The 23,203-nt window shown below is 41.0% G+C and overlaps 3 protein-coding genes across 4 annotated transcripts in view; 1 reads left to right on the forward strand and 2 right to left on the reverse strand.

The window, feature by feature from the left end:
- mcf2l2 (MCF.2 cell line derived transforming sequence-like 2) overlaps positions 1 to 2,958 on the reverse strand; it is a 124,370-nt gene extending 121,412 nt beyond the window's left edge. Inside the window, exons 1-2 of the mRNA XM_071487344.1 lie at positions 2,816 to 2,958; positions 2,018 to 2,475 (exon numbers count right to left, since the gene is read on the reverse strand). Of these exons, the coding sequence (XP_071343445.1) occupies positions 2,018 to 2,096 (79 nt within the window). The 5' untranslated portion in view covers positions 2,097 to 2,475; positions 2,816 to 2,958. The remainder of the gene's footprint in view (positions 1 to 2,017; positions 2,476 to 2,815) is intronic.
- A 2,206-nt stretch (positions 2,959 to 5,164) lies between these two features.
- rfc4 (replication factor C (activator 1) 4) lies at positions 5,165 to 11,054 on the forward strand. 2 transcript variants are annotated; one of them, XM_071487359.1, is made up of 11 exons: positions 5,165 to 5,306; positions 5,929 to 6,046; positions 6,975 to 7,053; positions 7,467 to 7,546; positions 7,684 to 7,803; positions 7,980 to 8,123; positions 8,232 to 8,352; positions 8,764 to 8,889; positions 9,033 to 9,113; positions 9,376 to 9,489; positions 10,579 to 11,054. In XM_071487359.1, the coding sequence occupies exons 2-11, from the start codon at positions 5,931 to 5,933 to the stop codon at positions 10,672 to 10,674; spliced, it is 1,077 nt and encodes a 358-aa protein (XP_071343460.1). In that variant the 5' UTR covers positions 5,165 to 5,306; positions 5,929 to 5,930; the 3' UTR covers positions 10,675 to 11,054. The 2 variants fall into 2 exon arrangements, with proteins under 2 accessions (XP_071343460.1, XP_071343459.1); XM_071487358.1 differs by lacking the exon at positions 5,165 to 5,306 and adding an exon at positions 5,420 to 5,553.
- slc5a9 (solute carrier family 5 member 9) lies at positions 11,046 to 22,297 on the reverse strand. The gene is made up of 14 exons (XM_071487350.1): positions 22,133 to 22,297; positions 20,498 to 20,616; positions 20,079 to 20,150; positions 19,091 to 19,195; positions 18,211 to 18,375; positions 17,974 to 18,079; positions 17,324 to 17,404; positions 16,918 to 17,123; positions 15,794 to 15,929; positions 14,955 to 15,062; positions 14,146 to 14,296; positions 13,697 to 13,865; positions 13,092 to 13,307; positions 11,046 to 11,729 (listed from the first exon to the last, which is right to left on the reverse strand). Exons 1-14 carry the CDS (start codon positions 22,152 to 22,154, stop codon positions 11,418 to 11,420), a joined length of 1,968 nt encoding a protein of 655 aa, XP_071343451.1. The 5' UTR covers positions 22,155 to 22,297; the 3' UTR covers positions 11,046 to 11,417.
- Between the last annotated feature and the right edge of the window lie 906 nt (positions 22,298 to 23,203).

A 23,203-nucleotide genomic window follows, 5' to 3' on the forward strand; every position in this document is an offset into this window, starting at 1 on the left:
GAGAGCTGAGGTCAATTGAGAGCTTTATTCTCCCGCTCTCTTCTACATGACACTAATGATGGGCCGACATGACAATCAGACAACAGGCTGTCTTCAAAAGGACTGGATAAAGAAATGAAAGAGAAGAGGATGAGCTGTCATTGCTTTAAAATGGGAGGAAGAATTCCATTATTAGGATCCCTTGTAGTTTGTTTCTTTTATATTTTGAAAGGACGCAAGTGTATGGTCATCCACGAAGTCACATGAAAGGCATGCATTTACAGTTTGTGGTTATCCAATGTACTGCTATAGCCACTGCCTGCCGTGTGGTTCAAACAGGGACAAGTGAGCTCCCTGCTGGTCAGTGAACAACACTGTGTTGTTGGGAGGAAAGAAAACTAGAAACAGGGGTAAATTAATAGCACACATAATAACAGCGCATAAGCTACTGTCCAACAAGTCCTCCATATGTTGTTTGCCATTGCTTTCTAACACAACACATTCAGTGTGATGCTACTCTCAGTAGGATGGCACTGTTAGTCTAGGCTTCCCAAAAATGATATCATAGTCCTCGATGTGCTTACAAAAAATGGAAATTAAAACATAGCTCCACGACAACTCTAACATACACATAGTCTTAATTAATATGCCGCAAGTGTGTTTCATCACACATTACTCATGTGACAGTTTAAAGTCACTGAATCTTGAATGTAGTTGTTGTGATCATAGCACATGATCTTCCAGCCCTGTCTCCTACAATTTACCTTTTCATAAAAGTAAGAGCAACAGCAAATATGTTCTGCGGTAGATGTAGGAAGCAATATATCAAACAGAGTCCCCCTGGTTAGTAGAAGCTAGCTCAGTTTCCATGGTAATTGTCTGTACAGTGCCCCCAACCCCCCCACGCCCACCCACCACAGAATGGCTGCAATGCAATACAGGAAGTGCAGTCATGGAGGATGCTGTGCGATAGTCTCCAGCGTGGCACATTAACCTACTTCCCCAACAGCCGGGAAATGACGAGGAGGAGGAGGAGGAAAAAGGATGGAAGGAGGAAAGGAAAGCGAAGAGAAGTGAAGGAAAGGAGGTGATGGGGAGGCAGAAAGAGAGGACAGAAGGGATGGAAAGGGATGGAAAGGGATGGAAAGGGATGAATAGGAGGGAATGAGGAACGATGGGGATGCAGAGGGGGGTGGAAAGCAGGGACAGAGAAAAAATGAGCAAGGGAGGAAAGTGACTAGAAAAAGAAAAAGAGCAAAAGGAGAGATGGCAAGCAAGGATGAGAAAGGTAGTGAAAGGTTGTAAGATAAAATTAAAATGGCAGCATTGAAAGATTGTAAATCCATTAAATATTGACCTTGTAAATTTTGTAAATGAAAACAGAGTTTGAATAGGACTTTTCTGCAGCATGAATATTTACACATAATTATTTTAATAAATACTGAAAGCCCTAATCACACTAATGGTGCTACAGGATGCTTGCTGTAATTGCGTTTTTGCGTCCTTCAAAGTGAAAGACAGAAAATCAGATCAGTGCAATCAGCAAATATTCACTCAGATGAATCAAACATCAACACAAGAAAATCTAATTAACAATTAATGTGTGCTGCAAAATAGGGAGTAGCTCGATAGATTAAATGCTGATAACCACAAAAACCCACCACACTAATCAAACTCAAAGATTCCCCTGGTGTATCCTGATGTCATTATTTCCCCTCTGCCCATGTGCAGAGCATCCCTCTGCATCCCTCCTCACTCAGCGGTCCTGATGAGAGGACGGCGATTCCCTGCCTCTCTTTCATCTGCTCTGCCTCTCTTCACATTCACAACCAGTTCAAGGATTTCCAGCAAAAGACACGACCTCGTACCACGTCTCCCACCGTACACTTCAGTCACCAACAGGACAGCTCGAGAGAAGACGGCTCTTCTCTACATTCTACATCCCCCCCCCCCCCCCTGAGGAGGCACAAAACAAAAGAGGGTGTGAAATACACACGGGAACGATGAAGAAAAAAAGGGGACGAATGTAACGACTTACCGACATGAGTGATGACACACTGCACCCTCTGTAGTAGCTCCTGGACCGACATCTCGTCTTCTCTAAGCCAGCACAGCATCTCAGGGTGTGGGTTGCATCCACTCTCCTCTCCTTCTCTCTCTCCGCTGCCACGCCTCCTCCGATCACCCTTCCTTGCTCGACAATCTCCCCTGCTTTCGCTCCCTGATCCAATTTCCCCCTCCCAAGTTTTCTTCTCTGCTCTGCTGCTTCTTGCTTGTGTTTCTTTCTTCTTTCTTTTTTTATTTCTTTTATTTTTCTGCCATCGAGCTGCTCCTCTCCTTCATCACGGTTCCTTCAAATCCAAACAATCACAAATCCTGAGGATGGTGATGATGGTGATACTCCAAGACATTCAGCAAAATTGTGAGCCTGGGAATAAAATAATCAGCTTGTAAGCCAGCCAGTCAGGGACTAAAACAGCAAGTAGCTCAGCCAGCCTGTCAGGGAATAAGATAAACAGTCAGCCAGTGTTTAGTGATCAAACTAGCAAGTTCATTTATGAGCCAGTCAAGCAGAAAATAAACACCAGTCAGTCAGTCAGTTACTGAATTAAAGAGACCGTTTGTCAGCCTGTCAGTCAGACGGTCGGAAAATGATCTAAGAAAACAGAGACAGTAAATTTGTAAGGCACAGAACAAAACATCCACACAGTAATAAGGTTTAAACTAGCTACTCAGACAGTTATTCAGACCTTGTCATGATGCTGACACACCTATTCTCCAAGTTAAAACCACAAAAATCCTCACAGCGAAAAAAGATGTTTAAGACATGACAAACCTAGGAAAAGCACAGGATGCTCCAGTCTATATTTCTCTCTCTATATATATAAACATATACTGTGAGTCCACTCCCCTTACAGGAAGACTCTTCAGCCTCTGTGTAGGAAAGCACTGTTGTTGCTGCTTTGATGATGCTCTGTTTGCTATAATAAAGGAGATGAGTCACGAAAAGGGAAAACGAATCAGAGGGCTGCTATACCTGCAGGGCGGAGGGAGAGACACAGAAGCAGAGGGGAGGGTGGATGGATGGGGTGGGGGCAGGTTCCAGAGAGAAATCCTGGTGCCTGGAGCTAAGCTGTTCATGGATCGGAGTTACTCAACACATACTGATCATCAAGCTGAAACATAGTTTTAGATAAAAGGAAATTGCACAAAAAATCACTCACATTCACATTTTAGATTGTCCTTTTTTTGAGTCACTTAAAAGACAATATGATTGTTATGCATCACTGATTTCACCACCAACAAAACAAATGAATAGCCTCCACTCATCATTTGTCATCAAAGCTTTGGCTGCGTGGATTCATTCAGTGCTACAGGGAACTCTGCTGATCCTGCTCCCCATTTTGATTAAAGCAGTGGTGCCCGGGCGGGGCATGAGCATCTTTCCACGGGTCTCAGGCTCCTGGGACCGAGGAGACCGCTGGGAGAAGACCATTAACCAGAGACATCTGCGCACAGCCTAACCCTGCCACTTACAGCGCTCCGCCAGCCAATTAGAGGCCGTGCTGAAGGCTTCCAGACAATAGAGACATGCAGCATCGATGGCACAGCAGCTGCCAAACAAAGCACATCCATAATCCTGGACAGTGTGTGGTCATGTATGCAGATTGTGCAACATTGTTGATTTAGTTAAAGTCGATTTGCTTGTTGTAAATACCACATTACCAAAAAAAAAATAAAAATGAAAAAAGTCCAGATATGTTGCATTAACAAAGCAGGATTAGGTAAGATGAGCATTCAGTTACAGCCATGTACAAACCTGGATACTCGACTTCCCTCGGCTGCCTTCGACACTTTCCGTACACGCTGAGCTGCAGCACGTGAAGCAAAGAGGCCGCTCTGGAGTCCACGGGCTCAGTGAGACAACATGGACTCGGTGCGTGTGAGCCTGTGGACGTGATTCCTGATTCCTGCTGCCGGGTGTAGTGACACAACACGTTGTTTCATAACGACTGGTTTACCTTGAGTTCGCCTAAATGTTCAGTTTTCCCGAAGAAACAGTGTTCTCTGTCAGAAACACGTCAGAACTGGGTCAATGAAGATTTTGGAAATGGTTCTGACTCTGGGAAGCATTGCGATTTTTATACTATGAAACAGGAAAGTTGGCCGCTTTATATGTGGTAAAATCCAGAGAAGGAAAAATAATGACATTTGTCTCTGCTCTAACTAAGGATCACAAAGCAAACACTGAAAACCATGTTGTCACATTCGAAAGAGTTAATTCATTATTAAAAGACTAAACAGACAAGCCAACTTCTTTATCACCTTAGTGATTCCTATGATAGCTCTAATATTCTGAATTCAGTCAAAAATACAACAATAGCTGGTATAAATTTAGCACAGAATGCTTATATAAGGTTACTTGGAGGAAATACTCTCAGGTATAAAAGATCTGCAAAACAACAACAACAACAATATTAATAATAATGATAATAATAATAATAATAATGATAAATCGCAAGCAATGATGGACTTACCTCTGAAATTTCTAATTATAAGTTTTAATAATAATGCTTTTATTGGTAATTAATTCATATTAATCAATTATTATTAATAGTATTTGCCAACCTAATTGCAATTTTTTTTTACTGGCTGTATATAATGAGGCTATCTGTAAGGAATAATTGTCATTAAGCAACAACTTCCCAAACATACAAAAATCCCTTCTTCAGATAACTGGAGAACTGATTATAAAATGATTGCCTCCATATTAGCAAAGCATCTAAACACTGAGCTAAATGATATAATTCACCAATGTGGATCAATAAAATAATAACGGTAAGGTGTCCCACAATTTTACTTGAAATTTGGCAACTTTTTTTATTGAAGCAGTCAAAACCTTACACAGTGGTAACAAAGGTTCTTTCAAGCTGCCCTTTATGGCACATCACCCAGATCTGACATACAGACAAGAGTTACTTTTTTCTTTCAATGGTTGGCCAAGTTCTCACTTTATTTATAACCCATCATCCTCTTTAAAGGTATTAACTGAGAAGGGCGCTTGAGCATCCCGTCCTTTTTATATACAGTCTATCGGGGGGCGGGACTAGACCGCAGCGTCAGCAGCATCTGATTGGAACACACGAAATGTCGTCAGCGGAAGTTATGTTTGCCGCCAGAGCGGGAAGATACCGCTGCTGTTACACATGTCAACAACAGGGTTGTTCCTGATGCTGAGACGTTGTTATCATATTTAGGCTTTAACACACACCAACCCGGACTGTGGGATATTTAGGTCATTGCCTTAACAGCTGCTGATATATAAGGTAAGCTCGATGTGTCTAGCTGCAGAATCAACAGGAAACAATTGGCTAATACTATTAGCTAACCAATAGTAAACAGGCCAGCACCAGCTAATTGTTAGCGGGTTAATTAGCATCAGATGGGACGCTATCTATAATTTATTCCACTGAAACTATAGCATCTTACGTGAGTAGTTGTCATTATAAATGTTAAACGACAACGCTACATCAAGTTATTTTAGCAGCGAATACAGGTTAACCACAAAACTTGGTAGGTATTCAGAGGAATACATGTTAAACTCGGAGAAATTCATCGGCACATTATTTAAACTGGGTTAACTCTTCCACTGACATTACTATCTGAATAACGGACTATTTAATTGGTAGCAAATATTATCTGTAAAATTAAGCCACATCAAACTAACGTTACACTGTTGGATTTCATTGTGTAATTTCAATATTGTTCTGTCACTGGTAGTTTGACCTTTTGAATATACATTAGCTATTGCGGACATGATTTATCCTATATCCAAGAGGCACTCTCTGCTGCAGCTTTGTTTATGTGTCATATTTATTTATGTGTGTGTCTGTTTCTGCATATGTAATTTTTTTGGATGTTTCTGATGCTTTTACCAAAATCATGCAGTCATGCAGGCCTTTTTGAAAGGAGCGACTGTTCACACTTCCAGACCTCAGAAAGACAAGGCAGCAGCAGGGCCCAGTACAGAGAAGAAAGCCAAGGCTGTACCATGGGTAGAAAAATAGTAAGTGCAAACCCCAAAAACTTGTACTGTGTCTGATTGTATGAATCCACCAGAATCACACACATTGGGTACAGAAGAATCTTATATAGCAAACCTTTAAAGAAACCTTTTAAGAAAATAAAATCTCTGGTGTTATGTGTTCTTTATTTCCAAGCTTGGGGACGACTCACAATTTGAATTAATTTTTTTTTTCCTGCGAAATACAGGAAAACTAATAGGGGTGGTAATTTATGACCATCTCACAATTCTTGTTGCGACTCAACTCAGATTCTTGATTTGACAAATATTCTTGATTCAATAAAAATAGAATCGGAGGTACTCTATTTTGGCACTTATTCCAGTGCACTGTGTGTCAAACCATTGACTTCTGTCCTCTGAGTGGACAATCATGATTCTTATGTGAATCAAATGTTTTTGTTTCACACAACTTTAAAAACTAAAACATTAACTTTAAACTGAAACATGATTGAAACATCTAATTTTTCAATAATTTCATGTGACAGTTGAGCAAGAATAATGAAAAACCTGCATCATTCTGCATATAAAGAAAACAACGGTTTTCCCATATAGCTATGGGCTGTCAGTGTTAGATGAGTTAATCATGTAGAACGTTAAAGTCAGCGCACCAGTACATCTGCTCCTGTCGTTTGTGTTTCAGCTAATTTTGACTAGACATTATTCAGATACCTCCAGACCACTGGCTAGCTAATGTCAGCTGCATGGTAGGAAGGGACAGACTGAATACTACACACTGGTCCAGTGTCTCTTCACCTCTCGTAACAATAAATGGCACCTCATATACTCTTCAATATACTCTTTAATCATAATGCCTATAATCTTCAGCACTTTATGTGTCTATGTCTGTGACTAATTAATTAGTGCGACATGGTAAATAAATATTAACAGGCTCTGTTTTTGCAAACCCCAGCAGGCCAAAGTCTGTTGACGAGGTGGCCTTTCAAGAGGAGGTGGTAGCAGTGCTGAAGAAATCTCTGGAAGGAGCTGATGTAAGTATCAGGAGCTGATAAACTGACTTTATTAGGAACACTGTACTAACACTGGGCAGGGTCTCTCAAGACTATCACCCTGACTCCTCTTGTCCATATTTAGAAGCATCTTTGAGTACGAGTGTCTTACATAGACAACATATGATATTTACATAAACACCATTGTTTGTTTGGTTTTTTTTTTTCTTTTCAATTCTTATACCTATTTTTCCCTCCTTTCCACACTTCCTTGGAGACAAACCGACTCAAAATCCTTAATAACAATATTAAAATGAAGCAGTAATATTGCAACAAAATAAAGGCAATTTGTAAATTTTAAAAAATGTATTCAGCGCAAAATCATGTGGTTTTTCTGTGACATCCTACAAAGTCAGGAAGGCAAACTCTCATTGGGGTTTGTGTTGTGATTGCAGCTTCCCAACTTGCTTTTCTATGGCCCCCCTGGAACAGGAAAGACCTCCACCATCTTAGCTGCTGCCAGAGAACTTTATGGGTGAGTGAAGTGTTAATGGGGTTGTGGGTAAGAAGCAGAGACGTCCGCTCTTTGTCAGTTACCTTTTTTGTTTTAGTTTGATTATTCACTTTCCGTTCATGGATTTTCCCTCTTGTATGAATCCCGTCCTCCTCCAGTCCAGAGCTGTTCAGACAGAGGGTGCTGGAGCTCAACGCCTCCGATGAACGAGGCATCCAGGTCGTCAGAGAGAAGGTCAAGAACTTTGCTCAGCTCACCGTGGCTGGGACTCGCCCAGAGTGAGTCAGCATTGATGATAATATAGAACAATTTTCCTGATTGATGCTGTGTAATACCCGTTAACACTAAAACTAAACTTAAACCCTTAATGTTGGGATGAATAGTTTTTGATTTGTCGCTCAGTCATTCCAGACTAATACTTAACTTTCAGTCACTGTCTTCTTCTGTATTATAGTGGGAAGCCATGTCCTCCTTTTAAGATCATCATCCTGGATGAGGCAGACTCTATGACAGCTCCGGCTCAGGCCGCACTCAGACGGACCATGGAGAAGGAATCCCGCACCACCCGCTTCTGCCTCATCTGTAACTACATCAGCAGGTCAGCTGACTGATCGTCTCCTCTGTCAGAACATGGTGGATGACGGCTACACAAACACACTTCTTTGTTTGACTGATCCTGACTTTTCTGTGCATCTGTGCTCGCTAGGATTATTGAACCTCTGACCTCCAGATGTTCCAAGTTTCGCTTCAAACCTCTAGCCAATCAGATCCAAGAAGAGCGCCTGCTGCAGATCTGTGACAAGGAGAACCTCAAGTGCACCAAAGAGGTAAAAAAGAAAGGATGGGACAGTGTTGCTGTAATGTGGACCTGTAAGAAATTTTTTATGTCTTTCATGCCTGTGGATCAGTTCAAATATTAATACAGCAAAAACAGCCAAAACATGTCGTCAGAGCAGCTCTGTTCTGTGACGGCAATAAAGAGTGAACGTCTTTCTAGACCTAAAGCTATCTCTAAGTTTTATCATATCTGTAAGTTTTGCTGTTGCTACATAGCCAACATTGGCATCAACAGCTGTTTACTCACCAGTCTAGAAGAAATGTTGCAAATTCAGCATCAAACTTCATTCCTTTACTCACCAAGAGAATCTGATTAGGCTTCAGGTCTGGCAGAGAAGTCCAGCTGCTTTTTTTGCACAGCCAGTGTAGTGGAGGTGTGATGATTGTCTCTGTTCATCTAGAGTATAGTAGCATTGGTGAAGGTGTCTGACGGAGACCTGCGGAAAGCCATCACCTTCCTCCAGAGCGCTGCGCGCCTCAACAGCGACAAAGAGATCACAGAGCGTGCTGTCATTGATATAGCCGGGGTGAGACGTACTTCTGTGTGTTATATAGGAGACTGCAGGGACTGATGATGATTTATGATTCATTTAGTTAGTTAAAACATCCCGTACATCTGAAATTATGCTTCACTATATTCAAGTCATTTCACTGTTGTGCTGTCGTACAGGTTGTCCCTCCCAAGATGATCGACAACATGCTCCAGATCTGCTTCAGAGGAACATTTGAGAAACTAGAGGTTGCAGTCAGGGTAGGTGACGACATGTCGGTGCTTTGTCTCTGCGTTTGTGGCCTAAATTTATAGCACTGTCTTGAGTGTGAAATGCTTTCAATTTCTTGTTAGTTGTTCAGAATTTAATATTTCACATGTAAAGTTTCAGGCCAAAGACTTTGTTTTAATATTTGATTATGAAAAATAAAGAAAAAAAATAACAGAAAAAGCCAGTTTAATCTAATGTCACACATTAAATGATTCAATCACATTCTCACATGTTAAACGTCTCCTCTGTCAGAACATGGTGGATGAAGGCTACGCAGCCACACAGATCCTGGGTCAGCTCCATGAGTCTATCATAGAGCGGGATCTGGCTGACAAGCAGAAGTCAGCCATCACAGAGAAGATGGCGGTAAGTGATCTGATGCAGCGCTCGTTCTGGTGCAATCTGGGGAAAATGGGTAATCAGTTATATTCAGGTGGGGGCGTGTGAGGAAAAGCTCGCAGCATACGAGAAGCAAATGCAGTGCTGCTGGTCGCTCGGCTGAAACTAGCTTGATTATCACCAGCTGGACACGTTTTACCCCAGGTAGCATATGGGCTTGAATTAGCGTGCTGTGAAATAGTGAAGAATTTTTACCTAATGCTCCTGGAAACAGAACGAACTAGAAATCAGGGGGGAAAGAGGACGCAGGTGCCAGGTGTGACAATACATATGATGTAGCTACAGTACAGGCCACATGACGGTTTCATCCAAACGAATTTGTGTTCAGCTGAATGACAGTCAGATAACCCAGGCTGCATTTTTATGACCTCTCAGCAAACAGGAACATGATACTGGCTCAAAGTCAACAGTCAAGCTTTGTTGATTCCAGTCTGAGTCCTTGTTGAAACCAAATTCAATCTGATACAATTCTGTTTACCCAAATGTTGATTAAACATATATCTGACACATTAAAATAACAAGTGCAGCCTACTAAATCTAGCACATCTTATTTATTCAATTGTACACAGAAATGAATCTTTTATTAAGAGAATGCAACTCCTGGAATTGATGCGATGTGATAAGCTAAAGATAAGATGCATCAAGCACAAAACATTCAGTTCACTCTGAAGTGGTGTTATTTTCACTTTGTAAGTGATCTGTGGCCGAGTTTAGACACAGTCAAGTTTAATTTTTAGCCTGTCGTCTACTTTATGGTCTTAAACATAAGCTTTATGCTAAACCCTACCCACTAAAATGTAAATGATCAGATTTCTACGAGACATAGTTGGGTTCAGCCTTCAGTTTAACATCAAGCCTTCCCTGGAAAGGTGACTTGGTCACAGGTAAAGCATTTCATGAGCAGCATTTGAGTTTTTGCCAAGAAAATCTAACATATAATGATTTAATTGATTTTATTAGGACCATAATTCACTGATATATTATGTAGAAGTTAATGTCCTTCAAAAGGACTGCCACATTATAAATTCTGCTTGTGTTGTTTCCTCTGTGGTTCAGGTTGTGAGTAAGTGCCTGGCAGATGGTGCAGATGAGTACCTGCAGATGTTGAGCCTCTGTTCAGTCATCATGCAGCAGGCCTCCCAGAACAGCTAAACCCCTCAGAGCAGCGTCCCCTCCCCTCGGAGAGAGCTGTCATCTGCTTCCAACAGGACCAATGGTCTCACTGAGACATGAGCACTTCACTCACAGTAAACTGAGTTTGTTCAGAGTTGCGCTTTGGGATGTCATATCTACCAGTGGATACCAGATGATAGTGGTGTTGTTTACTGTCAGAAACTCTACTTCCTGTCTCCCTCCACTCTGGTGAGCACATCAATAACTTAGACAACCATGTGAACATGCTTTCAAAATCTCTGTTACTGTTAAATCACCATTCAGATGTCTCGTTATTCCAGTCATGTGACGACTTACCAACAGATCTTTGTACAGTTTTTGAATTTTTGGATAGAAATAAATACTTTTCTTTATCTGTTCAGTGTCTGTTTCCTTGAAGTCATTGCTAATGATTAGTACATAAACTACGGCTGCATCCACACTAATACCTTTAGTTTTTTAGCCTAAATCCACAGCAAGAGAAACATCTTCTTTCAGGAGTGTTTAAAAACTGATTACAGACCTTGTCAGTGATTAAATAAGAGTACAGCATGGTCATTATTAGAAACCATATGTCTTTACTGATAAGTTACTTCTAAATTAACAGTCAGTTGCATAGAATACAGTCCCAGCATAACAACTGAATGGTTTAGCCACTGGAACAAGGCTTTCAGACCGAATGCCAGTATACCAGTCTAACCTTACTGAAAACGTTGCGTTCAGGATTTCACAACACCTGCACATTAAGCAAAGTATCCCCACAGAAACACGTTAACAGTCAGCAGCAGCAGAGCGTTGAGATTGCAGACTCTTCTCCAGAGAGGATTCTCCTGCAGGGAGTTCAGTCCACTGGTTTCTGTCACTGGAGGTGCAGAGCCAGAGTTTGGACCAGTCAGGCCGCAGAACCACAGAGCAGCTCGCCGCCACCACGAATCTGGCGGACGGTTAGAGTCAGAGCTGACGTCAGAGTTCACCGGGTCAGAAGTGATCTGAGGTGGTGTGAGGTCGATCCGAGGCTCCTGGCTATGTCTGGACCACCAGGTCAGCCTGTGCAGCTGGACAGGAGAGGAGGAGCTCAAGCACGATTGTCAGACACTCCCTAAACTACAAAGCTAAAAAACTGTCAGTACCATGGTCTACCTTCCAATCTGTAATACAGGTTCACTAAATTTCAGCACCGCTCAGGAGGTGACACTAAATGTAAGTTCCGGGTGCTTTCATAAGGAATATCTAGCACACCTTTATGAAGCATTTAATATGAGAAACTGTCAGGGACTGGTGAGAGTACTGTAGATCGTGATTGGTCGAGCAGATGTGAGGTCCCATCACAAAGATGGTGTCTGACAAATGGGGATAGAACACAGCCAAACAAAGTTCGGGGAGATTAGAGAGATATAAAAGGACTTCAGTGTGTGCAGTGGTGCAGACTGAAATATTAGTGGTCAGTGATGTTTCGGGCCACAAAATGACATGTGCTGGCCCCAGCAGGGGTATGAAGTTGTATCTTCTGTGAAACACAAAGGAAAAGCAATAACAGCAGGTGTGTAGTGCCACATGTGTCTTTGTAGATTTATTTCTGTATATCCTGGCTGCAAATCATTTTTCCCGTAAGAGACAATAAAGATACTTTGAACTCTGAGCAGCACTTCCTGTTGTGCGTTTAGTTATGGCTTGTTAAGCTCCTGCAGATGTGAAACCTGATTACTGTTGTGCACCTGCCACAAATTAAAGTGTTTACCTCTGCAGTGTTTGCAACAAACGTCACAACAGACACACAGTTGTACATATTGTTATTATCCAATATGAATGTCACGCTTTGTGAGAATCTGCAGGGTGGCAAAATAATAAAAGTGAGTAATAGTAATTGTGATGTTCAAACCTTACATCCAGATTGTTAATAAGAGCAGCCAACAGGGGTTTGTGTTGGAGTTGGACTGTACTTTTAACTCCCTTCACCAAGGTCATAAAGTAGCAGCCTTTGACTCACACTGTTTCATAGCTTGTACTATACCTATTTATATTTGGCAGTCTGGGAATTGTGCACAATTGTTGATGGGTTTGTAAGCAAAGGCTCAAGTACAAGGTAAGTACACAGGCAGAAATATCTGCAGCCCTCACTTAAAATCATTTTATGATACAGCATTAGAAACACGACAGAATATAACTTGTAAATGTCACAGTTCTTCTGTCTGGCACACATGTATCGCTTTTCCAACCCTGTTTAGATGAAACCACGCCCACTTCTGTATGAAAACACCTCAACAGAATGACTGAAGCGCTATCCCCAGCCCTAACCAATGCAGCGGTGGGTATATTTTCATCTAAACTGGGAGGAGAAAATAAAAAATAAGCATCATCTTCTGTGTCTCATTTTACAGATGAAAACGAAATAAATGAATGCAGGACATGTTCCTTACACTTTCTTTAGGTATTGGGGCAGTGGCCAAGCTGACAGCAGCAATGATGAGGCAGGTGAGAGCCAACAGGATCAGAGCAAAGTACAGGTAGTGGACATCAGCCACGATTGCAGGCCGATGATCAGGCTGACCACAGGCAGGAGCGGAGTAGGAGAACTCCAGAACCATGCGGATCAGTCCCACCACTAGTCCAGCCATCAGACCCCAGAATGCACCCTGAGATACATACGTACACAAAATATTAAATGCACACTCATATGTTACTGGCAAAGAAAGAAATGACAGAGATGAAAAGGGGTTTTAGATTCTGTATTTTCGATCTTGTGGCGCTGGCTTGTGGAAAGCACTCACAGCAAAAAAGTGACAATACTGTCCGCCTGTGTGTACGGCTGTGAATTTTCTTCTCCAGGTTAACTTTGAGGTTTGTGTTTGTCAGGTTGTCCGTGTCCTTGAAAATGTCTTAAAAAATGTCATTTTTAAATATGAAAGGTCTTAAATTTTGAGATTATGCCCAAATTTAATTTGTGTGTGTGTGTGTGTGTGTGTGTGTGTGTGTGTGTGTGTGTGTGTGTGTGTGAGAGAGAGAGAGAGAGAGAGAGACCCACCTGCTCATTGGCACGTGGCCAGAAGATAGCCATTAGGAAGACAGCGGTAATGGGAGGAGCTAGAAAGCTGGTCACTGACTGGATATAATCAAACAGCTGGCCACTATTGGCCGTTTGGATGATGGGAATCCACAACAGACTAACGCACACCAAGAGCAGGATGAACACCCTGAAAATACACACATCATTATTATTATGTCAGCTTTGGTTGAGGTCAAAAAGGGAGGCAACTGAAAAACAGAATCATTTGGCTCCAGGTTGTTTGTTTGACAACGTGGCTTTTGAATTTTGGAACAAATAAAATAACAAAGTGTCATTTACACCTTCCATTATTTTCTCAGAATTTCATGAAGGGTTTGAGACGGATCTGGTTGTGCATTAATGAAGCTGAATCTTTGACGCCTCTATTAGTTTTATGAACAAGCATTGGTTCATCTTTACACCGCTACCTTCCAACAATCATGAGCTCCCTCTCAGAAGCTTTAGGTCTGGCTTTGTGGTAGAGGTCCAGCGTAAACAGAGTGGAGCTGCTGTTAAAGATGGAGGTCAGAGATGACATCAGAGCAGCTAACATCACTGCTAGCATCAGACCACGAAGACCTGCGCAGAGAGAATCATCAGTTTGCACAGGGGAAAAACAATAATCACACAGAAGCAAATAACAACACAGTAAACACATAATAGTTGTGGCATGTCAAATACACATTTGAAGTAGGGTTCATTGTGGTTTGATTGCTCTATACACAGTCTCAATTTGTTGTCCACGTGTGGATGTTTGTCAAACATTTAATTTCAAGGGACAATATACAGAGGTCGATATTCCGCATTCTGCAGGACATCAGTAAGAATTACATCTCTTCTTTGTGAATTAAATGGAAAGTTGTTTCTTTGTTTTTGTCAAACTGCAACAGATAAACTGTCTGTCAGCATCAGTTTCATAATGTAAGACACAATTTGCTTCATATTTACAATCAATGCATCCCATAGTACTCTACAACATCCATGCTATACTGTATGACTGTTTTACAAATGTTTGAATTTAGGAGATTATGTAGTCTTTAGTTTCTTCTAATATTTAAACACATTTTATCTCAACACTATCTAATTTAAATGTTTTAAACAATGGGGAATCCCTTTTGCTGTTTGCCCTTGAGACTAGAGGTTTGGGTTGGTATTTTTCATGCTTAATTGAACTAGACTTAAAACCACTTGTGTGTGTGTGTGTGTGTGTGTGTGTGTGTGTGTGTGTGAAACTCACCCATAGGCATTAGCTCTATCACCAGTTTAGGGTAGGCGATATTGGAGCAACCAACTGCAGCTCCACACACACTCTGACACACCGCTGGATCCACACAACCTATTTCATCTACAAACACACGCGCACAAACACAGAGCAGGGGAGAAAATGAAAGATGTAACTTCTTAGGTTCAGAGAGTATTCAAACCTCTTCACAATTTTATTTTGTTTTAGACTTCATTTTAAATGGATGAAGTGACATTTTGCCCATTAATTTACACTAACTACTAATCGGTAATGACAGAGTGGAAACACAGTCTAGACACATGTCAATAAGTCAGAAGTAAAGTAAACAGACAAGACAACGAGACAAAGGGTAAATTTAAACATTTTTCTGTGACAAAAAACATGAGGCATTCAGGCTGCAGTTTGGCATGTACACGAAGTGTTGAAGGTGCTGCTGATACATGAACTGGTATCAGCAGCACCCCAGCTGAAAGGAGCGTCCAGGTTTGTGCAGGTTTGTATCACTCTACTGTCCCAGCAGACAGACAAATGTCTTATGGAGGACAAACAACATAAGTCCAACGTGCAGACCGCCTGATCCTGTTTATTATTACCTGATGTACACCACCTGGAGTATCTCACGTCAGTCGGATTACAGGCACTGTCTGTTTTTAATTAATTTAATTCACTCTAACCTCTTCCCATAGAATCCCATTATAAACCCAGAACTGTCAGAAAGAAAACATAAAACTGTGATAAATCAAAAACCATAAAAGATATCAAAGAGCCGAATACAAGTACAACAGCTGAACGCTTGACATGACAGTGCAACAGAGAGTTACAGACAGACTGACCTGGGAACAGTGCTCGGCTGATCATGCCGGGCATTACAATGAAGAACATGGGCAGCAGTTTGAGGTAGCCTCCCAACACACTTCCTCCTTTGGCATGAGACAAAGACTTGGCTGACAGAGATCTCTGGACTATTACCTACACACACACACACACACACACACACACACACACACATTGTAAAGAATTCCTTGTCCTACCATCCATTCTCATAAATAAACAGGAAAAAATGAAGGTCCTTTTGGTTTTACTTTGTTCATTCAGTCAGCTGATTCCTGCTTGACTGTGGCTGTAATTGTGCCCTAACCAATCAGTTGCGAGTGACTTGTCCCTCCTGCTGAAGTTATTTTGCTGTTGTGTCAATTTATCGGAGAGTTGTTATGTCTGTAACTCAACCTACAGCAGCCTGTGTAGCTGTTATCATCTCATCCATGTTTGTCACCAGTTTTGTGACAGTTCTGTCACCACTTTCATGGATGCAGCTAATTTTCTGGCTCTGACACAAAAAGATTCTCCATTCTTAATCCCATCTACAATGTTCTTATTGGTCACCTGGGAAACAGCCAACAATCAGCACAACACCAGACCCGCTTGAATCATACAATGGCAAAATATTCTTCTCCCATTTTCATGTTACTCTGGAGTTCTGTTCTTAATCCTGCAGCTCTTCTCCTCACAGCTGATGAAGCACAACCAAGTGAATGCGATGCCTTTGTATTGACCTATGAGACGTCCTTTTGTCTAACTGTGATATTATTTTCTATGTTGATGATGGACACATGGGTAGTGTCCAGTGAACTTCTTCCAGCTCATCTCTCAGACCAGGCTGTAGAGCTCTTTGTCGTCTTCATTTTGGCCCTTGGTCAACATTTTACTTTCTGCATTGACTCTCAATATGCTTTTAATGTTTGCCGCAATTACCATGCTTTGTGTAAAAATTGTGGATTTATGACTAGGGGACACCCTCATGAGACACAAGGAGGACAATCATTTAAAATCTTCAATATGCCTGCTTCTCATAACTTTGATGGCTGTAGATGATGAATTGATTCTATACTGTAACATAGACGCAGACGCACAATTGAAATATCCTATGAACAACATGTCTTAGTGTCGGCAAAGTCACCTGATCTGTGCACCAGACCCATGTAGCCAGTACTGTGAGGCCAAACACCAGACCTGGCCAGGGTATATCCCCCGACACAGGGTCTCTGAACATGCGGAAGGCATCACTGCGAGGTAGGTGGCAGGTGGTGTTGGCGACCGTCACTGAGGGAACAGCTGACATATAACTGTTCACAAGGCCCTCATACCAGCCGACTTTGGAGAACGCTGGAAAATATACAGAGACACACATACACATTTTACTAGCAATGAATAATTACTTTCTGCAAGATATTTGGCATTAAAATGTTCACTCAAAAATACTCATTACTGATTCAAAACATAATACTTCAGTCAGTGTCATTTTCAGTTTTAGTTCTCCACACAGACAGTCCTCCTCTGTCTGTCTCCGTGAGTGTCCATCCTACCTATGAACATTAAGGCAAAGGCTCCTCCAACCATGATCACAGTCTGGAGTGCATCAGTGTAGATCACTGCTGTCAAACCACCTACACTCACAGACACACACACACACACACACACTTATGTTATTATGTGCGTTGTTTTTGAGAATGAGGACAATTTTGAGCAACATGAGGCAGAATTCAACAAGGAACTGTTATCAGACAGTTAGTTTGGAGAGGATATAAGTGAGTTGGGATTAAAACATTGTTTTAATTATTCTTTTACATCACTGACTTGAAAATGACTAAAAGATTTTGACGCAATGTCCACTTCTTAGCACTTTCAACCACGTCTTACAGTCATCAGATGAAAAAAAATGTAAGAGTGGGTCAGATGTTTTTTTAGGTTAATATGACTGTGGACCACAACATATAATGTCATATGTTTACTGATGTAAAATAATATTATCTTCAGCTCAGCCATGTCTCAAAAGCAGGCCAAGGTCCTGAACCTGGAAACCTGGTTCCAGACCTCTGAATCACTGCCTACATCTGTGGTTTGTTCAGTGATTCATCCAGGTCTGGTGTTTGTGTGTGTGTGTGTGTGTGTGTGTGTGTGTGTGTGTGTGTGTGTGTGTGTGTGTGTGTGTGTGTGTGTGTGTGAGTTTGTTTACCTGCCACAGTGTAAGCAGCAGTGACCAGCAGCAGTATGCCTGTGGACAGATAGAGATCCCAGCCCAACGACACCTGGATGAACAATGCCCCCGAAAAGATATCTGTCTGGGTAACACACACAGATGCATATGAACACACACAATATTTTTCTACCCTGTCTTGGTTTGTATCTCATTTTATGTCACTTTGGATAAAAGAATCTGCTAAATGAACAAATGTAAGTGTGCATGTCTTACAGATATTTTGGTGAATATGTAGAGGATGAGTGACAGCACAGACATGTATATGCGTATCCTCTGGCCTCCAAAGCGCTTGGCCAGGTATTCAGGCATGGTCACCACATCAGCAGAGATGTAGACAGGAATAAAGATCCAACCCAGAGCCACCAGGACCCACGCTGCCTACACACACACACACACACACTCCCAGGTTACAAAAAACATGCTGTTTTTCCTTTATTATAAATGCATTTTTATGCAGTGCACAATAACATAAGTTTGACACCACACAAATCACCTGCTTTACTGTAATAAGACAAACCTGAATCCTCACTGGTGTAGCCAGTTGGTTTTGTAAGCCATATAATTGGTTAAATGGAGAATGTAGTGTAGATAACAAACACCAAGATGATAAAGAAACAAACAACTCTTAAAAGGTGATTGAAAAGTTATGGGGTGGGCAAAAGATTTCCAACATTGAACAATCAGCAGGCAGTGGAGTTAGCATATTTGAATCAATCATTGAGAAACAGAAAGAGAACAGCACAGCTGTAAATCTCCCCAGCCCGGGACATCCTCAAGAACTGACTGAGTGTGCAAGAAGGAGACAAGTGAGGGAAGCCACCAGCAGAACTGTGACAGCTGAGGTTGTTTCACCAGTCACAGTGAAAACCTCATGACATCTCAGCTACAGTTTAACAGAAGGATAACATTTTACAATACTGTAGTGGATAGTGTTATCGCCAAAAGATGCATGACAGACTGAGGTGAGCTGGAAGTGGTCTATGGTCTGATGAGACCAAAACTGAGCTATTTGGTAATCAGGCTAAACGCCATGTTTGGTGAAAGCACAACACTGCACATCACATATAGTATAGTCCTAGACCATGTTTCTTACATTCCATTCAAATCCCCCAACAGCGATGCCTCCTGCTGCTCCTGTCCCTGCTAGACCAATAAACAAACCACTGCCAACATTACTGGACATCAGTGAGGCTCCAATCTGTAAACACATACAGATAATACACAATCACAACATAAGCTTAAATTTACTTAAACAAACTGAGTTTTTGCTTTTGTTGAGGGTTCAGAAAGTTGGATTCACAGAATGTTCTTTAAATCACAGCCTCTGAAGTGTAATTATTTAGTATGTCAATAAAATACTTACTGGGTACCTATTCAAAGACAAATATGTAAATACAGGGAAGGAAAGCAAAAGGATAACAAGTCTGTGTTTCTGTGATTAAGGTTTATAACTGTATCTTGAAAAGTTGTGATGCTATCGAGGTGATACAATTTGTAAACTCTTCACTATGTTTGTCCATAAAGTCTGTCCTAAGTTCTTTGTAACTGTAATCTTTGCAAAACTAGTAATTAACTAAATCGGGATGCATCAATCAAATGTAAAGGGTTGAACCACCCAACGGACAAGTTAACTAGTTAGGATAAGCAAACTTTATTAGAAAAATCATCATAAATCATGTTTGTTATGATAATTGTTATAGGTGTGTTATCTCTGTCAAAATTAAACTTTACACTCCACCACCCCTTGTTAACATTAACATCCAATAGCTACATATACTCTTAATGTGGCAGTAATGGTTGTGTTTCTGATATTCATCGTATTATCGTATTATTATCGTTATCGTATTATTAAGTCTTGTGAAAATAAATCAGTGGTTGACTCCATAGTCAATTACAAAGTCACCGACAGAATGAACAGCTCTGAAATGTTACAGAAGGTGTAAGAGCAGCAAAACTTAACCATTGAGTGCCAGACAGGACATGAATGCAGACAGCAGAAAAGTGCAGTATGTTGACAGTATATAGGATGTAACACTTCAGATGGAACTGAAAGGGAAACATCATGGCCAACAGGTACTCACAGGCCACCAGGTCATTGAACGACCGGCCAAGAAGTAGCCCCCCACGGTGCTGCGATTGGCTCTCACTGATGACTACAGGACAGGAATAAAGATCAGATCAACAGTATATCACAGAGTGGTCATGCCTAAACACATACTGACTGATTAAAGAACAACGAGGCAAAAACATTTAAGGTGCCCTGGATTATGAAGGAAACAATTTTAACCCATGTAAAGAAACATTCAGCATGGAACAACTGCTCATGTAAAGCTTTCTTATTTTCTACTTAAAGCAAAGTGGAACCTTCCAAGCCCAAATTGACTCTTTACCACGTATAATCCAGAGTTTAGCATATTTAGCATAGTGTTTTATGATACGTTGATAATCTTTAAAATAATGCTGAAGGTGTAAGTGTAAAGTGAGTTGAGGCACTTCTTACCCAGATTCCAACCACCATGACAAAGACAAAGTAGACGACAACCACAGTGATGTCAACAGCATTCAAACTGAGACGTGTGCCAGGAGTTGCAGCAGTGGTGAACCCTGAGGGGCCGCTGCCTGCATGCCAAGCACAGAATAGAGCTTCACTATGGTAGGTGGCGTTTTCTTGGGGGCATAAAATAGATTACAACAATATAAAGCAATATAAAAGCTAGCAGTTGTTGGAAGGCCAGCACCTTTAGTTTATGCAAATAAAACATGACTAGTGAAGTCTTGTTTAGTTGTCTTTTATTAAGATAAGATAGCCTTTATTAGTCCCACAGTGTGGAAATTCACAGTGTTACAGCAGCAACAGGAAAGCTGCAAGAAATTGCAATAACAAATATTTAGAAAGATGAATAATAACAATATAATAATGTACAAAATATATAGATACCAAAAATTACATATTATATTATGCAGTATAGGAAGCATTTTCTCTGTGTAGGAGTTAGAAAACAATGATGGTATTTTGGAACTGAAAATGATAAATACTTAAATGTGAAGAGAATATTGTTTTCTTAAGCATGATACTCCAGCAAACCGAATTTGACCATAGTAATAGTATTACACAGTAGCTAATTGTAAGCTACAGTATGTTGAGAGAAGAGGGTTGAAATATGATGAGAAGCACATATCACAGAATATTATTATGTATTCAAAATAAGAGACTGCTTGGGGCCCAGAATTTGCCATACCCATGGAGGATGTATTTGGGCCACCAACTCTCCATTTCTCGGTAACAAATTCAAAGAAATACAGTATAGAATATTTCACAGGACACCTCATGTTTTGAACAAAACAGATCCTGGTAGATCACCATGGTGTTTAAAATGTAAATTGACAGCTGGGGCATATAAATATATATATTGCTTTTGGAGTTGTGCAAGAATATCTATCTTAAGTTTCGGTCATGCATAACTAAAGAGATCAGTACAATATTAAAACACAGTATTTGCAGAGGTCCAGGCCAGTTTCTACTATACTGCCACCTAAAAATAGAATCATTTTTATAAAATGAATATTTGGATTCATGAAAAATCATAACCCACTGGTCCATGGAAACTGCTAGGTGGCTCCAACAGAAAGGCTCAGTGCCAAGTTGAAGGGAAATGACAACAGATTTATGGAAATATGGTGCCCTCTGATTGCCCATCGAAGTGATGTCATCCAAAGCACAAGGGATATGATATGTTTTGTTTTTTCTTTTGACTTGGGTGAACTGAATACTCATGATGTTTGTGGGGCCTCGCATCAACAGACACCAAAGATTCATCTTTCAGCTGCTTTGTCCTCATCATACCCCTTAGCCGGTAGGTCTTTGAAGGAAAATGATTATTACACTCTAAGTGAAAAGCTCTACAGGGGTTCTCATCCCTTTTAAGTTGATGAATTAGCAGGTTTTTTTAAGTTTATCACAATACATATCTGTCTCATTTAGAGTATCTCCACTTCCCCCTGTCCTCCTGTCTTACATGCTCTGCAAAGCTGTTTCTAAAATCAGCTTTTGTCGTGCCATAAAAATAAAGCTTGTTGAAGAAGCAGTCATTCACAGAGCCTACGGGCATAAAACTGAGTGAAAGAAGGTTCAGACCTGTAGTGGGACTGCCAGACATGTTTACTCCGAACTTCCAGATCGTGTTGACTCCTAATAGACACTCAGTCCTCCAGCTTTTCTCCTTTTTATTTAGTTCCTCTGACTGTGTAACAGAGTTTGCCAGTCCTGCTAGTAAACATCGGAGAGGTATGTGAATCTGTGAAGACAGCCCTTAGCTTAATTATTAATCACTTTGTTACTGATATGGTCAAACTTCACTGGTTAGCAATAATCTCTTGGCAAAGACAACATCATAACATCATAACAGTAGCTTGAATCCATGTTTAATTGGTCAATGCAACACTGCTCAATGACAATAGCAAAAAAGTAATATGCTGGTCCTTTATGCTACTTGTATAGTTAAGTTCTTAGTTTGGCATGTTGTCTACTTTAGTCTGTCAATAAAGAGGCGTCTAATATATCTGACATTGGTACATGAACAAGTCCAGCAAGCCCTGAAGCTAACAAGTGATCTCTTCAGCGTTCTACAGTGTACAACCCGCTCAAGAAGTGTCGAGGGCAACAGCAACAGCAGCAACAAGGTCAAGTACACAGGTCTGTAGCACTGAACTACAATTCAAAATGTATAATTGACCAGACACATCAACTAATTTGCTCCCGTCAACAAAAGAGAGTGCATGTTCACTGACCACTGAACATCTGCCTCGTGTCAGTGATCATGTCAGCCAACAGCAGTGAATAGCTGTGCATGCAGCTCAGCAGTGAGCCAGAGTTTTTCGGTCTGTTCTCCATCCCTTCCTGTGGGCACCACGTACAGATCTCTGATTTTCACAAGTAAAAGTCTGTTTGAATTGCAGCATTCATCGATCCACGTTAAATATAAACCAGAATGTTAATGCTTCCGATGAATACAACTTGACGGGTGTTGTAGAGAAAAAAAATCGGGTCTGTAGTTGATTTAACACTCAGTAAGGTCACTCGAAACTAACCAGGTCATCATTGTGTTGTTCATCACAACACACACACTCACACGACAGGTGTGTTCCTGGGGATGCATCTCTGGCAAATGGCCTAACTCAAACCCTTCACTTTTTATTTAATGATTTA

This window comes from Trachinotus anak, unplaced genomic scaffold, assembly GCF_046630095.1.
Source record: "Trachinotus anak isolate AG129_WGS33_773 ecotype Australia unplaced genomic scaffold, CSIRO_AGI_Tana_v1 ptg000010l, whole genome shotgun sequence".
Taxonomy (NCBI): domain Eukaryota; kingdom Metazoa; phylum Chordata; class Actinopteri; order Carangiformes; family Carangidae; genus Trachinotus; species Trachinotus anak.